This window comes from Mirounga angustirostris, unplaced genomic scaffold (genome assembly GCF_029215605.1).
Source record: "Mirounga angustirostris isolate CCGP_5_RB_7025 unplaced genomic scaffold, mMirAng1.0.hap1 SCAF_9, whole genome shotgun sequence".
Classification (NCBI taxonomy): domain Eukaryota; kingdom Metazoa; phylum Chordata; class Mammalia; order Carnivora; family Phocidae; genus Mirounga; species Mirounga angustirostris.
The window spans coordinates 54,389,961-54,412,881 of record NW_026991717.1 but is presented as its reverse complement, the minus strand read 5'-3'; the positions used below and the strand labels follow the sequence as shown (position 1 = coordinate 54,412,881).

The 22,921-nt window shown below is 38.5% G+C and overlaps 1 protein-coding gene across 1 annotated transcript in view; it reads right to left on the bottom strand.

The window, feature by feature from the left end:
- ATP8B4 (ATPase phospholipid transporting 8B4 (putative)) overlaps window positions 1-22,921 on the bottom strand; it is a 266,629-nt gene that overhangs the window by 125,340 nt on the left and 118,368 nt on the right. Inside the window, exons 7-9 of the mRNA XM_064570495.1 lie at window positions 20,027-20,099; window positions 6,668-6,738; window positions 484-566 (exon numbers count right to left, since the gene is read on the bottom strand). Of these exons, the coding sequence (XP_064426565.1) occupies window positions 484-566; window positions 6,668-6,738; window positions 20,027-20,099 (227 nt within the window). The remainder of the gene's footprint in view (window positions 1-483; window positions 567-6,667; window positions 6,739-20,026; window positions 20,100-22,921) is intronic.

Below are 22,921 nucleotides of genomic sequence, written 5' to 3'. Positions count from 1 at the left end.
TCTTCCTGAACACCTACTACCTTTAAGACATTCTGCCTGGCATTATGCCAGATACAGAAATACATGAGGCTGCTTTATTGTCCTGGCAAAGTTTGCAGTTTAGTATTTGGTCTTTGCTATGGAGCCAGAGAATGGATGGATGGTTAGACCTAGCACTAGAAATACAAGTGTGTCCTGTGTTCATGCTCAGCAAATCTGCAGAGGGCCCCAGGGAGGCCAAGGTCAGGCAAGGAAAGGGTATTGTGGGACTAGAGGAAATGAGATCTACAGAAGAGGAAACAAGGATGAAATGAACAATGAATTTATAAAGCCACTATCCCCTTGGTAAACATTTTTAGTCTTTAGCCTGAGAAGAGATTACAGGCTTTGATGCCTGCAGAATTTTATGTCCTTCACCAAATAAAAAGAAACATGAATTGGATTTCAGATAATTACTTATATTACTTTTTGGTTTTGAGGGTTTTGTCTGTTTTAAACACTTACCATCAAATTTTGCAAGTCTACTAAAGTCTGCTCCAAGTTCTGAGGTAACTGATAGTGCATGGCGGACTTTAAGGTTCGTTTCCCTGTGAAATTAATTGACATGACGTGAATTTTTATATGGAACAGCCCAACAGCATCTTACATAAAGTTATCAGGTGGGTGCAGCACATGCAAAATCCAACACAAGAGATTCAAAAAACTCCCTTCAAATGTCATTCACACCTCTCAGTCAAGGGGACTCAGTAAAGTGGACAGGGCTTTGCATGCTCCTAAGAGTTGGCATTCCACACATGGCACATCTGTATAACAACACAGTAATCTGCTTTGTTATTTGAAAGAACAGAGGATATAATAAATATGATTTCATTCGAACCTACTCAGACATCATGCATGAATTACAAAACATATTAGGAATGGGAACACAGTTGCCAAATAAACGAGGCCAGTATCACTCTGGAGTCTACTATCTACATAGGAATTTTACTTGCAAAAGATGGTCATGGCTAATTTCACAGTCACTGAAATTTAAATGGGAAAAGGAATACAGCTTTCTTTCTCATGGAGAATCAAGCCAAAAATCCTGTAAGTCTGGGATCATACAACCAGATAGTAACTCAGCAGGTCACAGTGAGCTGGTCATCTTCTTCCAGGAAGAACCACACATACATTGGACAGATGGCCCTGTGTTCATGAAATGACCAGTTGTGATGATTCTATTGCCATTACTCACATCTTGCATACAAGGGCTTGTCATGCCGGTTTTCTCACTGAGTTCAACCTAATTCTCTTCTACTGTAGCTTAACAGCATCAGTCAGAGTTCTATCTTTTATGGAAGTGTTTAGCAGTGAGTTCATTCAGTCAACAAATATTGATTGAATACATACCATAGTCACCCATGAGATTCAGTGCTGCCCCACAAGGGTTACTGTTCTCTTGAGGGAAACAAGTGGTAGGTAAAAAGCAAGTATCACCATTTGGAAGTACATGACAAACCATGAAATACTTAATTTAGAGAACTGAGAAGTAGGTGCTTGAGAAGGCATTTAATCAAACTTCCTGTAAATGAGTTTCACAATAATGTTGAAGACAACATGAAATCAATCCAAGGAATACCCCTTGGTGAAATAGCTTTCTGCAGGAAACACTCAGTTGGATATATAATTGAAGTTACTTTGCTTAAAAGTAATCTCATGGATCACTGATTTATCAATTCCTAGGATGCAGAAATGCGTAGGGGTTGAGATACTCAAGAAGAACTTCATAATTGAGGCAGAAATTGAGCTGGGCTTGATGGACAAGAGTGAGATAGTGGTGTTGAGGCTAAAGGACCAATGTGTCCATTCATTTAAACAAACTTTTCAAATAATTAAAACAGTCAGTGACCCCAGGTAGGCCAGACAGCCCTCATTCCTTAACCCTGCTCTACACATCATGTCATTCAGCAAGTTTTATCATCATTTTAGGTTACTTCCTCAGGATTCTCTCCAATATGTCACTTCCATATTCAGATGTGGAAACTAAAAGGGAAGAATAATCACACATAGGGGCGCCTGGGTGGCTCAGTCGGTTGAGCGACTGCCTTCGGCTCAGGTCATGATCCCGGAGTCCCGGGATCGAGCCCCGCATCGGGCTCCCGGCTCGGCGGGGAGCCTGCTTCTCCCTCTGACCCTCCCCCCCTCATGCTGTTTCTCTCTCGCTCGCTCTCTAATAAATAAATAAATAAAATCTTTAAAAAAAAAAAAAGAAGAATCACACATAGGCCTTACTGATTAAAAAAAAAATTTCCAAGACTCCTGATTAGTATCTTGTGTCATGCCATACTCTTCCTTAGCATGCCTCAGTATCTTGACTTCAAACTTCAAGATGATTTTCAGCATAAAAAATAATACAAAAGATCCTGTGTACCCTTTACTCAGTTCCCCCTCATGGTAATATTTGCAAAACTATATTACAATGTCACAATATCACAACTGAAACTGACACAGTCAAGATGGGGAACATTTCCATCACAAGGATTTCTTAGGTTACCCTTTGTAAGTGTACCCACTTCCCTGCCTCCTCCAACCCATCTTTAACTCCTGGTAACCACTGATCAGTGGTCCCTTTCTACAATTTTGCCATTTCAAGAATGTTACATAAGTAGAATCATACAGTATGTGACCTTTGGGGATTGGATTTTATACTCAACATAATTATCTGAAGATTCGTCCACGTTGCTGTATATATCAATAGTTCATTCTTTTTTATTGTTCAATAGTGTTCCATGATATGGATATACCATAGTTTGTTCAACCTGTTAAAGGACATAAAAGTTGTTTCTAATTTGTGGATGTCACACATAAAGCTGCCATAAGCACCTGTGTACAAGTTTTTTTGTGTAAACATAAGTCTTCATTTCTGTGGGATAAATGCCCATGAGTGAAATTGCTGGGTTGTCTGGTAATTGCGTGTTTAGTTTAGCTTTTTAAGAAACTGCCAAACTGTTTTCCAGGGTGATTGTAGTATTTTACATTCCCATCAGCAATGTGTGAGTGATACTGTTTCTCTACCTACTTGCCAGCATTTGGAGTTGTCACTATTTTTAAGTTTAGCCATTCTTATAGGTATGTACTGACATCTCATCGTGGTTTGAATTTTAATGTCCCTAACAGCTAATGATGTTAAACAATTTTTATGTGCTTATTTGCCATCTGCATGTCATCTCTGGTGAAATGTCCCTTCATATCATTTGCAATTTTCTAATTGGATTGTGTTTTTACTATTGAGTTTTGAGCATTTTTCATATATTCAAAATAAAAAATCCTTTGTCAGATAGATGGTTTACAAATGTTTTCTCCTAGTCTATAGCTTATTTTTTCATCCTCTTCAATAGGGTCTTTTGCACAGCAACATTTTTAATTTGAAGAAGTCTGGTTTATCAAATTATCCTCTTATGAATTATGCTTTTTGTGTCAAGTCTAAAAATTCTACGACTAGCCCTAGATCTTGAAGATTTTCTCCTATGTTTTTCCCTAAAACTTTTATAGTTTTATATTTTACATTTGAATTCAATTTCCTTAATAGTTACAGGGCTATTCAAATTGTCTATTTCATATTGAGTTAGTTGTGGTAGTTTGTTTTTTGATGAAGTGGTCTATTTCTTTTTTTTTTTATTCTTATGTTAATCCCCATATATTACATCATTAGTTTTAGATGAAGTGTTCCATGATTCATTGTTTGTGCATAACACCCAGTGCTCCATGCGAATGTGCCCTCCTCAATACCCACCACCAGGCTAACCCATCCTCCCACCCCCCTCCCCTCTAGAACCCTCAGTTTGTTTTTCAGAGTCCATCATCTCTCATGGTTCGTCTACCCCTCCGATTTCCCCTGCTTCATTCTTCCCCTCCCGCTACCTTCTTCTTTTTTTTTCTTAACATATATTGCATTATTTGTTTCAGAGGTACAGATCTGAGATTCAACAGTCTTGCACAATTCACAGAGCTTACCAGAGCACATACCCTCCCCAGTGTCTATCACCCAGTCCCCCCATCCCTCCCACCCCACCCCCCACTCCAGCAACACTCAGTTTGTTTCCTGCAATTAAGAATTCCTCTTATCAGTGAGATCATATAATACATGTCTTTCTCTGTTTGACTTATTTCACTTAACATAATACCCTCCAGTTCCATCCACGTCGTTGCAAATGGCAAGATCTCATTCCTTTTGATGGCTGCGTAATATTCCATTGTATATATATACCACTTCTTCTTTATCCATTCATCTGTCGATGGACATCTTGGCTCTTTCCACAGTTTGGCTATTGTGGACATTGCTGCTATAAACATCGGGGTGCACGTAGCCCTTCGGATCCCTACTTTTGTATCTTTGGGGTAAATACCCAGTAGTGCAATTGCTGGATCATATGGTAGCTCTATTTTCAACTTTTTGAGGAACCTCCATACAGTTTTCCAGAGTGGCTGCACCAGGTTGCATTCCCACCAACAGTGTAGGAGGGTTCCCCTTTCTCCACATCCCCGCCAACATCTGTCGTTTCCTGACTTGTTAATTTTAGCCATTCTGACTGGTGTGAGGTGGTATCTCATTGAGGTTTTGATTTGGATTTCCCTGATGCCGGGCGATATTGAGCACTTTTTCATGTGTCTGTTGGCCATTTGGATGTCTTCTTTGGAAAAATGTCTGTTCATGTCTTCTGCCCATTTCTTGATTGGATTCTTTGTTCTTTGGGTGTTGAGTTTGATGAGTTCTTTATAGATTTTGGATACTAGACCTTTATCTGATATGTCATTTGCAAATATCTTCTCCCATTCTTTCGGTTGTCTTTTGGTTTTGTTGACTGTTTCCTTTGCTTTGCAAAAGCTTTTTATCTTGATGAAGTCCCAATAGTTCATTTTTGCCCCTGCTTCCCTTGCCTTTGGCGATGTTTCTAGGAAGAAGTTGCTTCGGCTGAGGTCAAAGAGGTTGCTCCTGTGTTCTCCTTTAGGATTTGGATGGACTCCTGTCTCACATTGAGGTCTTTCAACCATTTGGAGTCTGTTTTTGTGTGTGGTGTAAGGAAATGGTCCAGTTTCATTCTTCTGCATGTGGCTATCCAATTTTCCCAACACCATTTGTTGAAGAGACTGTCTTTGTTCCATTGGACATTCTTTCCTGCTTTGTCGAAGATGAGTTGACCATAGAGTTGAGGGTCCATTTCTGGGCTCTCTATTCTGTTCCATTGATCTATGTGTCTGTTTTTGTGCCAGTACCATGCTGTCTTGATGATGACAGCTTTGTAATAGAGCTGGAAGTCCGGAATTGTGATGCCACCGGCTTTGCTTTTCTTTTTCAACATTCCTCTGGCTATGCGGGGTCTTTTCTGGTTCCATACAAATTTTAGGATTATTTGTTCCATTTCTTTGAAAAAAGTGGATGGTATTTTGATGGGGATTGCATTGAATGTGTAGATTGCTCTAGGTAGCATTGACTGAAGTGGTCTATTTCATTTAAGTTGTTAAGTTTATGTGTATAAAGTTGCTTGTAGGATTTTCTTATCCTTCTGATATCTTAAGGATCTATCAGAATATCCCCCGGTTCATTCATAATATTGTTATTTTGTGTCTTCTTTTTTTTTTCTTTTTCAGTCTTCCTGAGATTTATCAAATTTATTGATGTTTTCAAAGAATCAACTCTGTCTTTGTTTTGTTGATTTTTCACTTCTCGTTTTTCTATTCTCAAGTTCATTGATTTCTGCTCTTATCTCCTTCCTTCTGCTTGCTTTGGGTTTATGCTGTTATTTTCTAGGTTCTTGAGATGGGATATTGGATTATTGATTTGAGGCTCTTTTTCTTTTCAAGTATATGCATCTAGTGCCATAAATTTCCCTCTAAGCACAATTTTAGGTTCTGCCCAAACCAAGGGTAGGATTACACAGGTCACACTCCATTTGAATAGCCCAGTAGAACAATGATTTGGGAGGCATTGGTTAAACCCGGGGGCTTTTTTGTCAGACTATCAGGTCTGAGTACTGGCTTCACTTCTGAGAAGTTTGGGATAAATTACTTAGTATCTCTAAGCCTTGTCATCTGTACATTGGGGCTTATATATTACCTACGTCAGGACTAAATTATAAAATCCAACTAAAGAATGTAATAGTACCTTTAAAATGTAAACATTCAATAAATGTTTTTATGCCAGCCAGATAAATTGAATCCACTGAAACAGAACTGCTATATTATTGATAACTAAATTCCTCAATTAACTAATGTCAAAACTCCACTTCTCTCTTCTTTCTCCATCTTTATTTCACCCAGTTCCAAAAGATTGCCTTCTAAAGTAACATCAAGTCTTCTTTCCTCAGAAACTCATCAATACTCCTCTCATTTTCTTTAGAGAATCACATGAAATTTCAAAAAGAAAAAAACTAAAACAAAACAAAACCTTTCTAAGGAATATGAAAGATTCCTATACAATAATTCATACAGACATGTTTAACTCACTGCTTTGGAAAGAAAATAAATTCAAGAGTAAAAGAGCTTTCAAAGGAGCCACAAAGCAATTAACAAATGGAATTTGCAAGTTAGACTCTTATTTGTTCCAAGAAAATTAAATTAAGAATAAGGTTTAGGTTGAGTCCTATTCCTAAAGCTATTACTGCTAAATTAAAAACCAGTCTAAATAATTATTCTAACTTTAATAACTTACCCATCAAGCTCAGCAGTTTCAATATAACAGAGGCCATGTGGCTCACTACTTGATAGGAGAAGCAGATCAGCCTATTTAAAAAAATCATAAAGAATACATGAGAAGGGAAGACTGGTTGAAAGCCTTCTTTGTTTTATCACCCCTACTTACTAATGAGCCAGGAGAGCCTTAGAAAAAAAAGTGAGAGAGGTAAAATCCTGTTCCACCTCTCTGCCATACATGCCCCAAATCAAACCTTCCCTCTCCTTCCCAGTTCCTGTTGGGCCCACCCCTTGAACATCAGAATATAAGCAAGGGCAGGGGATATCATATAAATTAATAGCCACTTCATTTACTTTTTTTTGCAAGAAATATACAAAATTTTACATTCGTCTTGATAATTACTAATGGAAAATATAAAACTTTCCCCAATAAGTTAGATAATTGGAAATGTTTCCATACACATACTTTAATTCCTTAGTATTATGATTTAAGCGTAGCAGGCAGGCAAAGCTGATGGGGAAAAGATAGAAGTAAAGTAGAAGGAAACTGGAAACCGTAGGACAAAATAAGGCAGGCAAGGAAAATTTAAAAAGAGAAAAATTAAAATAAAAAATTAAAAGTGTAAGAAAAAGATGATGGGGTGTAAGGAAGGGAAAAGAGAAAATAAAACGGGGGCTAAGCAAGAGGCAAGAAAGAATAGAAAATGTTCTAAAAGACAGCAGAAAATATTCAGAAACCAAGTTGTGAATCTTTCACAGAGATAAAATCATTCCAGTCAGCTGTCCATTTGAGCTTCAGAAATGACCTGTCACAATTCAGTTTTAGAATTCTGGGTGTTTCCTAAGGAAACAGTCAACAAAACCAAAAGACAATGGACAGAATGGGAGAAGATATTTGCAAATGACATATCATATAAAGGGCTAGTATCCAAAATCTATAAAGAACTTCTTAACACCCAAAGAACAAATGATCCAATCAAGAAATGGGCAGAAGACATGAACTAGACATTTTTCCAAAGAAGACATCAAATGGCCAATAGACACATGAAAAAGTGCTCAACATTGCTCGGCATCAGGGAAAACCAAATCAAAACCTCAATGAGATACCACCTCACACCAGTCAGAATGGCTAAAATTAACAAGTCAGGAAACGACAGATGTTGGTGAGGATGCAGAGAAAAGGAAACCCTCCTACACTGTTGGTGGGAATGCAAGCTGGTGCAGCCACTCTGGAAAACAGTATGGAGGTTCCTCAAAAAGTTGAAAATAGAGCTGCCCTACGACCCAGGAATTGCACTCCTGGGTATTTACCCCGAAGATACAAATGTAGAGATCCGAAGGGGCATGTGCACCCCAATATTTATAGCAGCAATGTCCACAATAGCCAAACTATGGAAAGAGCCTAGATGTCCATTAACAGATGAACGGATAAAGAAGATGTGGTACGTGTACACACACACACACACACACACACACACACACACACAGGAATATTATGCAGCCATCAAAAAAGAAATGAAATCTTGCCATTTGCAATGACATGGATGGAACTACAGGGTACCATACTAAACAAAATAAGTCAATCAGAGAAAGACAATTATCATATGATCTCACTGATATGAGGAATTTGAGAAACAAGAGAGAGGATCATAGGGTTAGGGAGGGAAAAATGAAACAAGACAAAACCAAAGAGGGAAACAAACCATGACTCTTGATCTCAGGAAACAAACTGAGGGTTGCTAGAGTGGAGGGAGGTGGGAGGGATGGGGTGGCTGGGTGATAGACATTGGGGAGGGTTTGTGCTATGGTGAGCACTGTGAATTGTGTAAGACTGTTGAATCACAGACTTGTACCCCTGAAACAAATAGTACATTATATGTTAAAAAGAATTCTGGGTGCTTCCTATATTGGGGAACTGTCCATTTCAAATTTCATCTTAAAATAAGAGTTTTTATTATGTAATCTTAGTCATAAAATAAAATTTTAAAAATAAGGGTTTTTATGCGATTCTGAAAGATCTGAAGGTCTAAAATGAATTGACTAAAATTTTAGCAATTTATTTTGACACATTAGCCTAACAATTGTGTAGCTCTGTTTGAATGTATGATTGGCATTCAAGCTGTGAAATTTTACCTTTGTTTTTTAAATTAGAATTGTTCCATTCTCAAGTCCCAGAGGTTAAATTTAGAATCAATCCACTCATTTCATTGTCTCAAGCTTTTAAATTTCCAACTCAAATATAGGTGGAGGTGGGGGGGAGGAGAGGTGTGTATATGTGTATGTTCAGTTTTGTCTGAATTGTGACAAAACAGAAATGAAAAACAACTCACTGACAAACCCCTAAAGGAATAAAGGGTTTATATATCAAGACTCTCAACTCTAACAAAGTCACAGAAGCCTGAGGAGGCAAAAATTATTTCCTGACTTGTCACAATGTGACTATAGCAAACCCACTATAGAGAAAATGTATAAAGAGTTGTATACAATTCTTGAGTCAAAAATTACCTACTTTGATTTTAAAAAGAAAAAAATGTTTTCAAAAATTCACCACGGTCTTAATTTCTCACACTGAAATTTCAGTGGATATGATAGTATGGCTTCATGCCTCTCCTCCCCTGAGCTTCATAGGATCATTTTAAACAAAATCCAAAATTCTCTAATTCTTATCCCCTGTGATTGAAAATAGTTATGAAGTACAGAGAAAGATCCCAATTTTTTTTTAAAGATTTTATTTATTTGACAGAGAGAGAGAGAGACACAACGAGAGCAGGAACACAAGCAGGGAGAGTGGGAGAGGGAGAAGCAGGCTTCCCACCAAGCATGGAGCCCCATGCGGGGCTCGATCCCAGGACTCTGGGATCATGACCTGAGCCAAAGGCAGATGCTTAACGACTGAGCCACCCAGCCGCCCTGAAAGATCCCAATTTATACCGAGAGTTGCTTTTCTTCTAAACTCTGCACAATAAGGATGATTTGATGTTACTATTTAGTATTGAGCTTAGCTGCTCAACACTTAGATGTTTGGTAGACAAGGGGACGATTCGTTGTCCACTGCTGGCTCAGAACACGTGAGTGAGGCACCACCATCACCTGGTGGCTAGATTCTCTCCTGAGCAGTAACTCAACTTCCTAAAGACTGCTACTGAGAAGTGTAAAGCCCACAAGTTCCGAGCTAACTCCTCCTGCCCTGTCTACCCCCTGAGAACCTGGGACATCTACCCACCACCTTCCCCACCTCTTCCTGTCCCTCTGTTGTCATCTTTTCCTTTGACGTCCTTGGAACTTTGTTCCTGTTTCCCTACTCCCTGATTTCCATCCTGCATTCCCCTCATTAATCCTTATTCTCCCTGCCCCACGGCTGAGCTTTGGCATTCCCTTTTGCTAACACCTCCCCTTTAAGTTTTTAAATTCATTAAGGTTGAGGAGGAAGTGTGAAGGGGCAGGAACAATAGGCGCATCCAGAGATATAAGCAGTCAGCCCACTCATCATCATGCAATGCTCCTATTTCCAGGTACACTCAGTAAGAATTCTAAAAAGAAAAGGACAAGAAAGCTGCAGTTAAGGCAAGAGAGCCCTGCTAGTCCCTGGTCATCATCCTTTTGTCAAAGGTTCTGGGCCATGAGTACAGCAACACAGGGGTCGTCTTATAGCCCCACCAGCCCCATAACTCTGTGAGTCCCAGATGAGGACCCCTCAAGCTGACCCTTTCAGTATCTCTCAGGGTATCCAATTCCTAGTTGATCCAGGAACTTGTGTTTGAGTTGTAGGGGTTTATAATACCAGTATTTAGTGAGGGCTTACTATGTGTGTGGCACTATCCTAAAAGCTTTACATGCAATATTTTATTTAACCCCCACAGAAATCCTATAGTGTAGGTTCTATTGTTATGTCCACTTTCTGGATGAGCAAAGTGAGGCCCAGAGAGGTTCAGTAACTTGTTTGAGGCCACACAGTAAGTGACACATCGGGATATGAATCCAGGCAATCTAAGGCATATACAGCTGGAATACTAAAATGAATAAAATCGCTTTCCTTCAAGGACTGTACAGTTTAGTAAAGGCAGACTATGATAAGGATTCTAAAGGTCTAATTACCAAAGTGTTATGGGAGGGGTGCAAATGAGGAAGAGTACATCAGATTGGTAGCTGCCAAAGAGCCTGATGGCTTTGAGTCCTCACAACCAACAACACTATCTTCATAGGTTTATTAGGCATAATTAATGTTTGCTGATATAAAGAATAAGTAAAGCAAAATCTCAAGAGACGATAACACCTAAAAGCTGTATAATTCTTTAAGAGTTTACAAAACACTCTTACACAATTGTGTCACTTTATTCTCTCAACAACCCTGTGAGGAGATGATATTGTTCCTATATGTGTATAAGAAACCTTGGTAAGGTCATCTCTGGCTCACAAGCAGTAGATGAACTAAATTAACTCATGTAAAGTCCATAGCCTTTACAAAGTCATGGTGAGAGAGAGCTTTGTCACTTCGAAAAGGCCCTAAGAGATTTAATGCCATACTCAGGGCCACACAGAGCTTAAAGAGCAGAGCTATAACTAGAATTTATAGCTCTGATCCCAAATGTATACTCTTTCCTCTGGCTGGCTACAAAATCACTGGAATATAACTCTGAAAACCAGAAAGTGTTTTGCTTTCACTTTGTTAATGTTCAAAAACAAAAACCACAGTGGTGAAGAATATTGGGATATTGACTCCATATCCTGATGGAAAGATAAATTCGTAGAATTAATTGGAATGCCATATTTGAATCTCCCTTTTAAGACATTCCCACACCTAAAGTTCTTCTTTATCTTCTTTACCCTCTACAATATTATCTCTTTTTTTTGCAGTCTAAAAATAAGAATCCAAAATGTCTCATGCAATATGAGTATACTTATAGGAAAAGAGGTTTGATATGGACAAAAATCAGGATGAAATTGTAAAAATGGAAATGTGTAAGATTGTAGGTATTTTTATTTTAAAATTAAATTTCAGATCCTAACAAATGTATGCTGAGTGTCTACTAGTACCTAATACATTTTTTTGGTTTTATAATTAAATGAATTTGAGAAGAATAAGAAAAGATGGGAGAAAGAACAGAAGGAGGAGAGGAGACTAACAATGGACATCATAGCTATTACTCATGGATCCGCCCTTTCGCTGGTAAAAAAAAGAAATCCTTGCCTTATATATTTCACCCCCACAAATTAGTAATTGCTTATAAACAGGACATTGGCTATGTACTTTTTCTAATGTAGAAAATAACATGTTGCACCTCTAAATTTTAGCAAGAAACTTCTTTTTCAATACAGTTTAGACAAATGTTTTTTAGAAAGTTTTACCTCTCTGGAAATTTTCAACTTTCTGTCTCACATATATTTAAAAATAAAAGAGTTTATTTACAACAATTAGTGAGAAACAAGTAACTCTGACTTGAAGCTATAAAATTTAAAATAACAAAGAGGGCAATTAGACTGCCGCATGGCCTCTCTGAAAAGACCAAGGTGCTAGGAAAGATTAGATGAGTCAAAGATTAGGAAAGATTAGATGGGTCAAAAAAAAAGCTTAAGGACACCCTTGGTCAGGACTGGAGTTTAGGTTAGATTCATCTTTCTAGTTATTTCATTTCTGAAGATGAAATTTCCAATCCATGTAGTTGAAGAATGCCTTTGTTTTAAAACAAAACCTTTACTGTTGTAAACACCTAAAACATGAATGCCTTTCTTTTGAGGGTGGGAGCATTCTTCCAAATAAGCTAAACCACTATATTCATGTAATGTTCAAATATGCTCGTGTCCCATAAAGGGTTTATTTCTACCACCAGATAAGAAAACCAAAACACAACAAGATCGCTTCTGTCAAGTAAAGGAGGACGGTGTGCCTGGCTCCCAGGGTCCAAGCCTCGGCAGTATCGAGAGCTTTGTAGTGTGTTTTTCTAATAGTTTACTTGGTTCTTTTAATGCAAGTCAATCTATGCAGTGATGGAATCACACTCTACATTTTTCCCCCTTGTCCCAAAATAAAACTAGGAGCTCTGGAAATTCAGCCCAAACATGTTTTAAAATTTCTTTTTAAGTGAAGGGGCATTGAGGATTCCTTATCTGGAAAATAAAGGTGAGTAACTTCTTTATCTGCCAGCTAATTGACCATCTCAGACAAGCTCCTTTCCTTGCTTAAAATGTATTGATAAGCTGACATAAATTAATTTAGAATTCTAAGTTTGGACAGCTAGAGGTTATGCATCAGAATTAGGTGCAACATCCTCTCCTCGCTTCAATTCCAGCATCCAAGCCCCAAGGCCCTAATGCTGGAAGCCCAGGCTCAAGGCAATTAGGATGACGATTTTAATGGAGTAAGGAGAAGCATATGGTACCAATTAGGAGTGGGGTTAAAACCCAGATGGCCTGGGTTTAACTCCTGGCTCTCCTAATGGCAAGCTATTTGATGGCACTGTTTTCTCATCTATAAAATAGGAACAATAATAATAGTACATAACCTGCCTTCATTGAGCTACTGCAGAGATTAAATGAGTTAAACCTCAGGGAGCAGAAGGTATATTTATACTTCTAAGTGATTATAGCAGTTCACCCATAAAAACATTTGTTTGCCCTGAAAAATAGTTTTATAGGTGCCAAGTAGTTAAACATAGAAAAACTTTGAACAAAGTGAGTTATTCAAGAGACACGGCAGAGTTTTAGCATTTGGAGGACTCCTTTCCTCACTTATCCAAAGATTAAACCAACAGAGCTATAATTGTAGGAACCAGACCAAGATCAATGGAGATAAAAATTTCATCTTTGTTATTAATAAAGCTGCTGGAGGGCCTCCCAGGTGGCTCAGTCAGTTAAGCATCCTACTCTTGGTATCAGCTCAGGTCATGATCTCAGGGTCCTGAGATTGAGCCCTGAGTCAGACTCTGCACTTAGCATGGAGTCTGCTTGTCCCTCTCCCTCTGCTCCTCCCTCACCCCTGCTCACTCTAAAATAAAATAAAATAAAATAGCAAGCAAGCTGCTGGAGACCAGGTTATATAGGTCTGTGGGCTAAGTGGGCTTGCTAGTACTTGACCTGTTAGATTCATCTCGCTATAGACAAGGGAAGCTCTAAATTACCAAGACCCTCCTACCACCCCCACCATGAGGATCTCCTCCTGTAAAATTGTTGGAATGAAGGAGCAGGGCAGAATGTACTGTGCACACAGGCAGAGCCCAAAGAGAAAGGGAAGAAAGGAGGCTCTGGGTCATGCACACACTCCCTGCCCCCAAACACAGCAATCACAGAAGTCACTCCTGGGAGAGGAGAGTGGGCAAGGAAGTTCAAGAAGCTCAAAGTGTTATTTTGGGGCTGTCCCTCCAAGTGAAAAATATAAAGAATGAGACCTAGGGAAGAGTGGAGAATAAGCATTCCCGTCCCATCATGCAGCCACAATTAAAAGGCCACATCTGTGCCACCCAGTCAGGCAGCCACAAGTCACATATGGCTATTTAAATCTAAACAACAACAACAAAAATCTAAATTGGGGCACCTGAGTGTCTCAGTCCGTTAAGCATCTGCCTTTGGCTCAGGTCATGATCCTGGGGTCCTGGGATGGAGTCCCACATCGGGCTCCCTGCTCAGCAGAGCGTGTGCTTCTCCCTCTGCCTCTGCCTCTCTTTCTCACTCTCTCAAATAAATAATCTTTTTAAAAAATCTAAATTAAAATGAAATAAAATTTTAGATTCAGTTCCTCAATTGCACTAGCCACATTTCAAGTGCTCAGTATCCACATGGGGCTGTTGGCTGTCACATTGGGCAGCACAAAGATATATTTCCTTCACTGCAGAAAGTTCTTTTGGACAGTGCTGGGACACACAGATCACTGACTTCATGGAAACTTGTCCAAATGTGTGATTCATCTTAAAGCAATGCTAATGATACGCCCTTTGAACTACTTTTCTTCCACCTGATGCTTTCACTTACACGTGCCTTTCATGCCTCATTCCATAGACAGTTTTGCAAGAGCACACAAGCACGTGTACTATAACATAGAAAAATATAACGAAACTAAGAATGAAGACCAAGGAAAATACAAGTTAGTATATCAAGGCTAGAGGGCAAGTTGGAGCACAGATAAGCTGGCCTACATGAGGTCCTACATTGAGACATAGGTTTGATTCCTGCCTTTCTGGGACTCACCAGAAAGAATGTGATAAATGAACACACTAGAGTATGGAGTATTAGTGAACAGGTGATTTCAGTCTAATATTTATCCCTGTTAGAGCATGTACAGGGATTTGCACAGTTCTTATGAATACCTGAAGTTGGAATATACCTAGCATTGCCACTGAAATATTCAACTCCAAATAAAGTAATAGTTAAATGTGTGGCATACTTTAATTTTTTGCTAATTCCTCTATAATCTAACACCATTTCTGGCATAAAGTAGTTGCCAAAAAATTTTTTTAATGCATACTTCTTAGAATTCCATATATGTCAGTTTTAAAAAAGAAAGTTAAAGCTAACTATCTAGGTTCAGCAAAACTCTTTCACTGTAATCATTTTAATTGAAAGTAGAACTAAAACAAGTTACATGAAGCCCTTTCTTCTTAAGGAAAGAATCCTGAATATATGTGATCTTTTCTTACTTAGAGCACATAGATGTATTTTAGTATCCCATTGATCCACAACACCCTGAATTTTTAAAGTTTATAACCATTTTTCCCTCTGTCTTCTTTCTTACAAAAGACTGACATTTATTCATTCAGCCGACACTTACTGTCTGCCTGCCCCCTACAATCCAACACGGCCCTAGGTGTGAGAGAGCAAGCAAATCAACGTGCTCTTTGCCTTCAAGAATCCTGCAGTCATCTCAGGTCAGAGAATCACAGCACATAGGCTGGAAAGGATCTTGGAGATCATATAATGGTCTAACACCTTGATGTGACACATGAAGAAACCAAAGGAAGAGAAGATAGAGTGCTGTCACTGAAGGAGTGGAGCAGACTCAGTTCGAACCCAATTCCCTTTGGTGACCTTCCACTATACAGGTATCCCCAGGTTTTTGAAAGTTTGCATTATACCACTTCACTTTACAAAAGACCTACATTAGTACTTGTTTTCACTAACCGAAAGAAATCAGAAAAGGATTTTTACTTTTATGAGAAAAAGGAAAAGTAAAAACAGCATTCAGCCTTTGCTTTGCAGCAAACCCTTACAGAGGTAGTGTGCACCGGAGAGCAAGAGCAGCCCCACCAAGCTCTTTCTCAGGGAACTATCCTCAGCATCTCGGCATCAAGCCACCATAGCTTTGAATGATCTGTGAACATTTGTGCTTTATCTTGTTTTGTGCATCCGTTAGCAAGATGTATCCTAAGGTATCAGAAAGGCATAAGAGAGATTATTTTGGGGGTCTGGGAATACTCCAAAAGTTGTCCATATAAATTAATGGTAATTGCTTCTTTGCTTTACACCATGTTGGCTTATGTAAGGCTTCATAGAAACGCTCTTCTTTCAGATAACAAAGGATACCTGCATCTGTTTCCCTCTTTCCTACAGGGTGTGTTCTTCTAAGAGATGCCACCTTCTTTTTTTTTTTTTTTTTTTAATGGGAGAAGATATTTGCAAATGACATATCAGATAAAGGTCTAGTATCCAAAATCTATAAAGAACTTATCAAACTCAACACCCAAAGAACAAATAATCCAATCAAGAAATGGGCAGAAGACATGAAAAGACATTTTTCCAAAGATGACACCCAAATGGCCAACAGACACATGAAAAAGCATTCAATATCACTCGGCATCAGGGAAATCCAAATCAAAACCTCAGTCAGATGCCACCTTCTAACATACTGTTGCTAAGCTTTAATGAGTTGGAAAATAAGCTGGATAAGCTAATTTAAATCATGTCTATTATTAAACACAGCTGACCCTTGAATAACATGGGGGTTAGAGGCACCAATTCCCCACGCAGTCAAAAATCCATGTATAAATTTTGACTCCTGCAAACTTAACTATTAATAGCCTGTTGACCAGAAGCCTTACCGATAACAGTTAATTAACACTTATTTTGGTATGCTATATGTATTATACACTGCATTCTTACAATAAAGTAAGCTAGAGAAATGAAAATGTTAAGAAAATCATAAGGAAGAGAAAATACATTTATAGTACTATACTGTATATATCGGAAAAAAACCCACATATTAGGTGACCTGCACAGTTCAAACCCATGTTGTTTGAGGGTCAATTGTAAAATGTGAGAACCCAGAGGACTCTCCTACGTATAAGGGGAGCCCAGGCCACAGAACACGGACTGTGAGACCTCTGTCTTGGCTGTGCCAACACCTTTGTGCTTATTTTTGGTTCTCAGCTATTTTCCAAAGAATTGAGGTTGTTAGGGAAATAAACATTTCTCTCTTTAGTGGGTGAGCTCTTTTGTTATTGGCCTGTCCACTGTCTCCTTAGCATAGTCTGTTCCAGAGGATCAGTATACACAAAAGGTGCATTAATGAAAGAAGACTGTTTCTGAAAGGGAATGGTTAGGAGTCTCAACTGAGCTATTCTTGTAAATAGATCTTGGGGCAATTCCTTTTTCCTGTGGGAAAATGTCTCAAATTTAATGAAGAACACAACTTGATACATAAAACTGCACTGAACACAAAAATTTTCATAAATAATCTAGTATGTATTTGACATACAGACTACAATAACTTGAATTCTTAATCTCTGATCTGGTTAGCTTTTATTGCCCTTCATTTAATATGAACTACAGTTCATCACATATATTATAGTCATTGAACTGATCCCTTGAATTTTTTTTCCTTTTTTTTTTATTATGTTAATCACCATACATCATTAGTCTTTGATGTAGTGTTCCATGATTCATTGTTTGCGTATAACACCCAGTGCTCCATTCAATACGTGCCCTCTTTAATACCCATCACCAGGTTAACCCATCCTCCACCCCTTTCCCCTCTAGAACCCTCAGTTTGTTTCTCAGAGTGACCCCTTGAATTTTAACAAGGAAATTGTAACATAGGCAGCTTGAGAATATAAATTATAGTGCATTTGATATGCAAGGCAAAACTTCATAAATAGCATTTATTAGTTCAGAACAATCAATAGACATTTTCGGATTGTTATCACTCAGGAAGAAGCATATCAACTATATTGTAAATTAACAGTAATAATCCTATTACTGAGGGATAGGATTCAAAATATGTGAGAAAAAAACTGTTCTTAAAGTACTCTGGAGTATTTTAAAAGCTCTTATTTATATGAAATGATTGACAGCCTGATTCAAAATCTTTTGTCTGTGTCCTGTGTCCTGGCCACATCACTCTGAACCTCCAGCTCACTTACCTTCCACAGGAGTCAAACTCTGGCTTTCATAAGCCACATCACCTGGATTTCTCATTCCATCTCTTAAGAGTCTACCAGTATTGCCGTACCTCTCCATCCAGGATTTGTCAGAATGACTAGGCCTATATAAGGCCTGTAGGGCTTGCCTAGTCCTGAGGATTTCTCAGCAGAGCAGTGCTCTCAGGGCCTCTGGAGGAGACCACAGCTGCTGTAGGCCATTCTCCCGTGCAACCAGAGCAGCTTATCCAGAGCATCTCCCTGCCTCTTGTTCAGCCTTACTTTTGCAGGCTCCTAATTGCTTCCCAGACTGAGTGTTTTCTCCTGGGAAGTGACTATATTCCAACAAGGACAGAGACACTGCCACCCAAACTGGGGACATTGGGAAAGTATCCCCTTCAACAAAGCAAGGATGTCTGCTCTCACCACTCTGTTCAGGGTTGTATAGGAGGTCAAGGGCAGTGCCAGAAAATGAAAAGGTATCCAGACCAGAAGGGGAAAATGAAATCTTTTTTTTAGTAGATGACATGATTGTCTGCATAGAAAATCCCAGAGGATCTACAAGAAAGTTACTAAAACTAGTAAGTGTGTTTAGCAAGGTCTCCACATACAAGGTCAATATATAAAACCCCATTGTTTTTATATATACTACCTGTGAACAGTTAGAAATTGAAATATCTAAGTACCATTTACAGTAGCACCAAAAAACATGAAATACTTAGGTATAAGCCTTACAAATATGTGCACAATCTCTATGCTACAAACCATAAAATACTGATGAAAGAAATCAAAGGTGTAAATAAAAGGAGAGGTGTATACCATGTTCATGGATCATAAGACTCAATATCATTAGGCAGTTAATTCCCCCCAAATTATCTATGGATACAATGCTGTCCTAACCCAAATTCCAGCAGACTTTTTACAGACATTGACAAGCTGATTCTAATATTTATGTAGAGGAGTGCCTGGCTGACTCAGTCAGTGGAGCACAGGACTCTTGATCTCAGGGTTACCATGTCCCATGCTGGGAGTAGAGATTACTTAAAAACTTAAAAAAAAAAAACAGATAAATAAAACTTATGTAGGAAGGCAAAGGAATTAGAATAGCTAAAACAGTTTTTGAAAAGAACAAAGTTGGAGGATTCATGGTACCTGATTTAAATCTTACTGTACTGTCACAGTAATCAAAACAGTGTGGTATTATCAAAAGAAGAGATACATAGATCAGTGGAACAGAATAGTCTAGAAATAGTCCCACACATATATGGTCAACTAATATTTGACAACAGTACAAAGGCAATTAAATGGAGAAAGGATATCTTTTAACAAATGGTGTTGGAACAATTGGGCATCCATATGCAAAATATATATATACACACATATACCTTTAACTACACATCTTACTATGTATAAAAATTAACTCAAAATGGTCATAGACCTAACTGTAAAGCCTTAAATTATAAAACTCCTAGGAGAGGGTGCCTGGGTGGCTCAGTCGTTAAGCTGCCTTCGGCTCAGGTCATGATCCCAGGGTCCTGGGATCGAGTCCCACATCGGGCTCCCTGCTCAGCGGGAAGCCTGCTTCTCCCTCTCCCACTCCCCCTGCTTGTGTTCCTGTTCTTGCTGTCTCTCTCTGTCATATAAATAAATAAAATCTTTAAAAAAAAAAAAAACTCCTAGGAGAAAATATATACTCTAAAAAAATAAAGTCTATTAAAAGAACATAAAAAAATTGTGTTGTTATTAACATAACAAAAAATTAAAAAATAAAATAAAAAAAATTTAAAAGATCACAAGGGAAATTGAAAAAGAGATAATCACTTAGGCTTATCTGAGTTACCATGCTATTCAAAGTAATTAATCAATATGTTTTTAACAATATTTTATAATCGAGACTTCTTTACTAATACATTCTGGTATTCTCTTAATTATTATGAATTAGTATAGATTCACCAAATTTGCAAATGTAAATACTTCAGTACATATGCTATTTTAATCTGAGATAAATTCTGTAATAAATAATATTAAATACTCACAGCAACAAATTGGTTATTTTCTAATTTAACGATGTCTCCCACTTTGACATTCATCCATTTTTCATTCTGCAGTCTAAGAACAAAAACAAAATTATTTGTTTTCAGGAACAGAGCAGAATCAAGGGAGTGTATTCACAATGGTACATCATATAACAGAAGCAGATAAGACTTTTCTAAAATGCTAAATTCAAAGGACCTTACATAATAAAATCTTTTACCTGAGTGATGTGGGAACTAAGGCCCAGAGAGGCCAAGTGATTTGCCCAAGGATACCCAGTGAGTTAGGGGTATCCCTGGGACTAACTCAAGACGCCTAACCTTTGGCTATGTGATCTTTCCATCACCCATGGTGCCAGCTTTATATACCAGCTATTAACTCTTGCTTATGTTTCCTTGACCAGAACAGTGGCCATTAGGGATGACGGTTGGGCGGCGGAGGAGGGGCGGGCAGTACTAAATTCAGTCACTGACATTCTTTTCAGACTCTATATTTAAAAATATAGAAATAAAACATCACTGCCATTGTCTCCACAGTCTGTTTAACCAGAGGCAAAGAAAAGTGGTCCAGGGCAATAGCTAAAATGCAAGTAAGAGAAAAAGAATAAAAATTTTGGAAAGGACATGAACAATGAGTGATAAAAGCAGCCTTGGAAGACTGAATGAGGAAGAACAGCCACCAATCATCCATAAGCACTGTGACTGAAGGACAGCCTTGGTGGCACTTTAATGGCTAGGACCAACAGCTCAGAATTGAGAACAACCTGGCTGAGATGCTGCCCTGTTTTCTTTTGGGCTTATGTATATAATGGAGCCCCTAGTCTACCCTTCACCAGGTTCAAAAGGGTTTCTGATAAAAAGCTATTGTGTTTAATGTAGGGATCTGAAGGGGTACGTGCACCCTGATGTTTATAGCAGCAATGTCCACAATAGCCAAACTGTGGAAAGAGCCAAGATGTCCATCGACAGATGAATGGATAAAGAAGATGTGGTATATATATATACAATGGAATATTATGCATCCATCAAAAGGAATGAGATCTTGCCATTTGCAACGACGTGGATAGAACTGGAGGGTGTTATTCTGAGCGAAATAAGTCAATCAGAGAAAGACATATATCATATGACCTCACTGATATGAGGAATTCTTAATGGCAGGAAACAAACTGAGGGTTGCTGGAGTGAGGGGTGGGGTGGGAGGGATGGGGTGACTGGGTGATGGACACTGGGGAGGGTATGTGCTCTGGTAAGTGCTGTGAATTGTGCAAGACTGTTGAATCTCAGATCTGTACCTCTGAAACAAATAATGCAATATATGTTAAGAAAAAAAAAAAGAAGAAGAAGGTAGCGGGAGGGGAAGAATGAAACGGGGGAAATCGGAGGGGGAGACGAACCATGAGAGACGATGGACTCTGAAAAACAAACTGAGGGTTCTAGAGGGGAGGGGGGTGGGAGGATGGGTTAGCCTGGTGATGGGTATTGAGGAGGGCACATTCTGCATGGAGTACTGGGTGTTATGCACAAACAATGAATCATGGAACACCACATCTAAAACTAATGATGTAATGTATGGTGATTAACATAACAATAAAAAAATTTTTTAAAAAAGCTATTGTGTTTAGTTGGTTGGGCCCCTTGTGACATGTTGGGGAGTCAGGCCATCTGGAAACAGACCACCTGTGGCAGAATACCAGGTTGCTAATCATCCCTTCTGAAATTCTCTGAAACATAAACCAGCTTTGTTTTCTGAGTTAAAAGCCTTCTTCACACTTCTTTCCCAGCAATCCTCTTTTAAGAGAGTAGGCTGGGATGAGGACAGGTTCCCCAACAAGTTAAGGTGGGCAGGTAAATTTCATTCTGCAACTTAAAAAACAAACCCTAATTTACTTGTTTTTATAGTCTGGAAAACAGTTTTAAATATTTATACAACTGTGAAATATGCCTCACACTATCAACCCTGCTGGGTCATTTGGCTTAAACACTCAAAGAATTTTTCTTTAATACGTATCCAAGTACATGTTGTTCTGGAAAGTTTTCAATTGCAGCATTTTCATCTCTAGCCAGAATTCAATCGCTTTTCCAATGCCACACTTTTCTGCACTTTATCTAGTTCGACAACAATGGGAGAACGTAGGAAGCCTTCTAAATCCCATTTTATTTATTTTTACAGATACGGATTATGTGCTGGTTTATTTCTCCTGGGTACCACCTCCTTTGGAGCATTAGTGACATTTCTCAGGGGACGGTATCTCAGATAAAAGTCGATGTGAATGGACTGAGATAGAGACCGTGTCTTTATTTATGCAAAATGCACTGCTACTGAATTGCCCTGAAGTCTCTACTGAAAGTGCATCTGCTTTAGGGAGAAGCTCAAATGATATTAAGTTTCATTTCCAAACTTATTCCTCCTTCCTACCCACTGTAAGCTCTAGGAAGGACTGCACCCTAACTCTTCCACCCAAATGGAAAATCAACCAAAGCAGAAAGGGAACCCTACAACATCTCTTACACACTTCAAAATGCATATTTTATACTTAAGTTTGAACAGATAAATAGCAACAACCACTATTTGGGAGAACAACCCAAAACCTGAGTTTTCTCACATAAATTCTGGTCTTCTCAAGTCTAGTATCTTACTAGTATCTTATTATTTCCCCCTGTAAAACCAAAGCAATTGGAAAGAAATTAGTAAAAGTGTAGTGGTATCCATGGGAATTACAGTAGGCAATGTGTGATATCTTGGTTAAACCCCTTATTTGAATATATATCTGTCAAAAAATCTGGTAACTCCAATCAAAGGAGTGTTTTTTCAAAATATTATTTCCTATTCTACCTTGGCAGGTAATTATATCTACTAGGATCTCAGAGGTATATTTCAATGAGCACTCAGGGTCATAA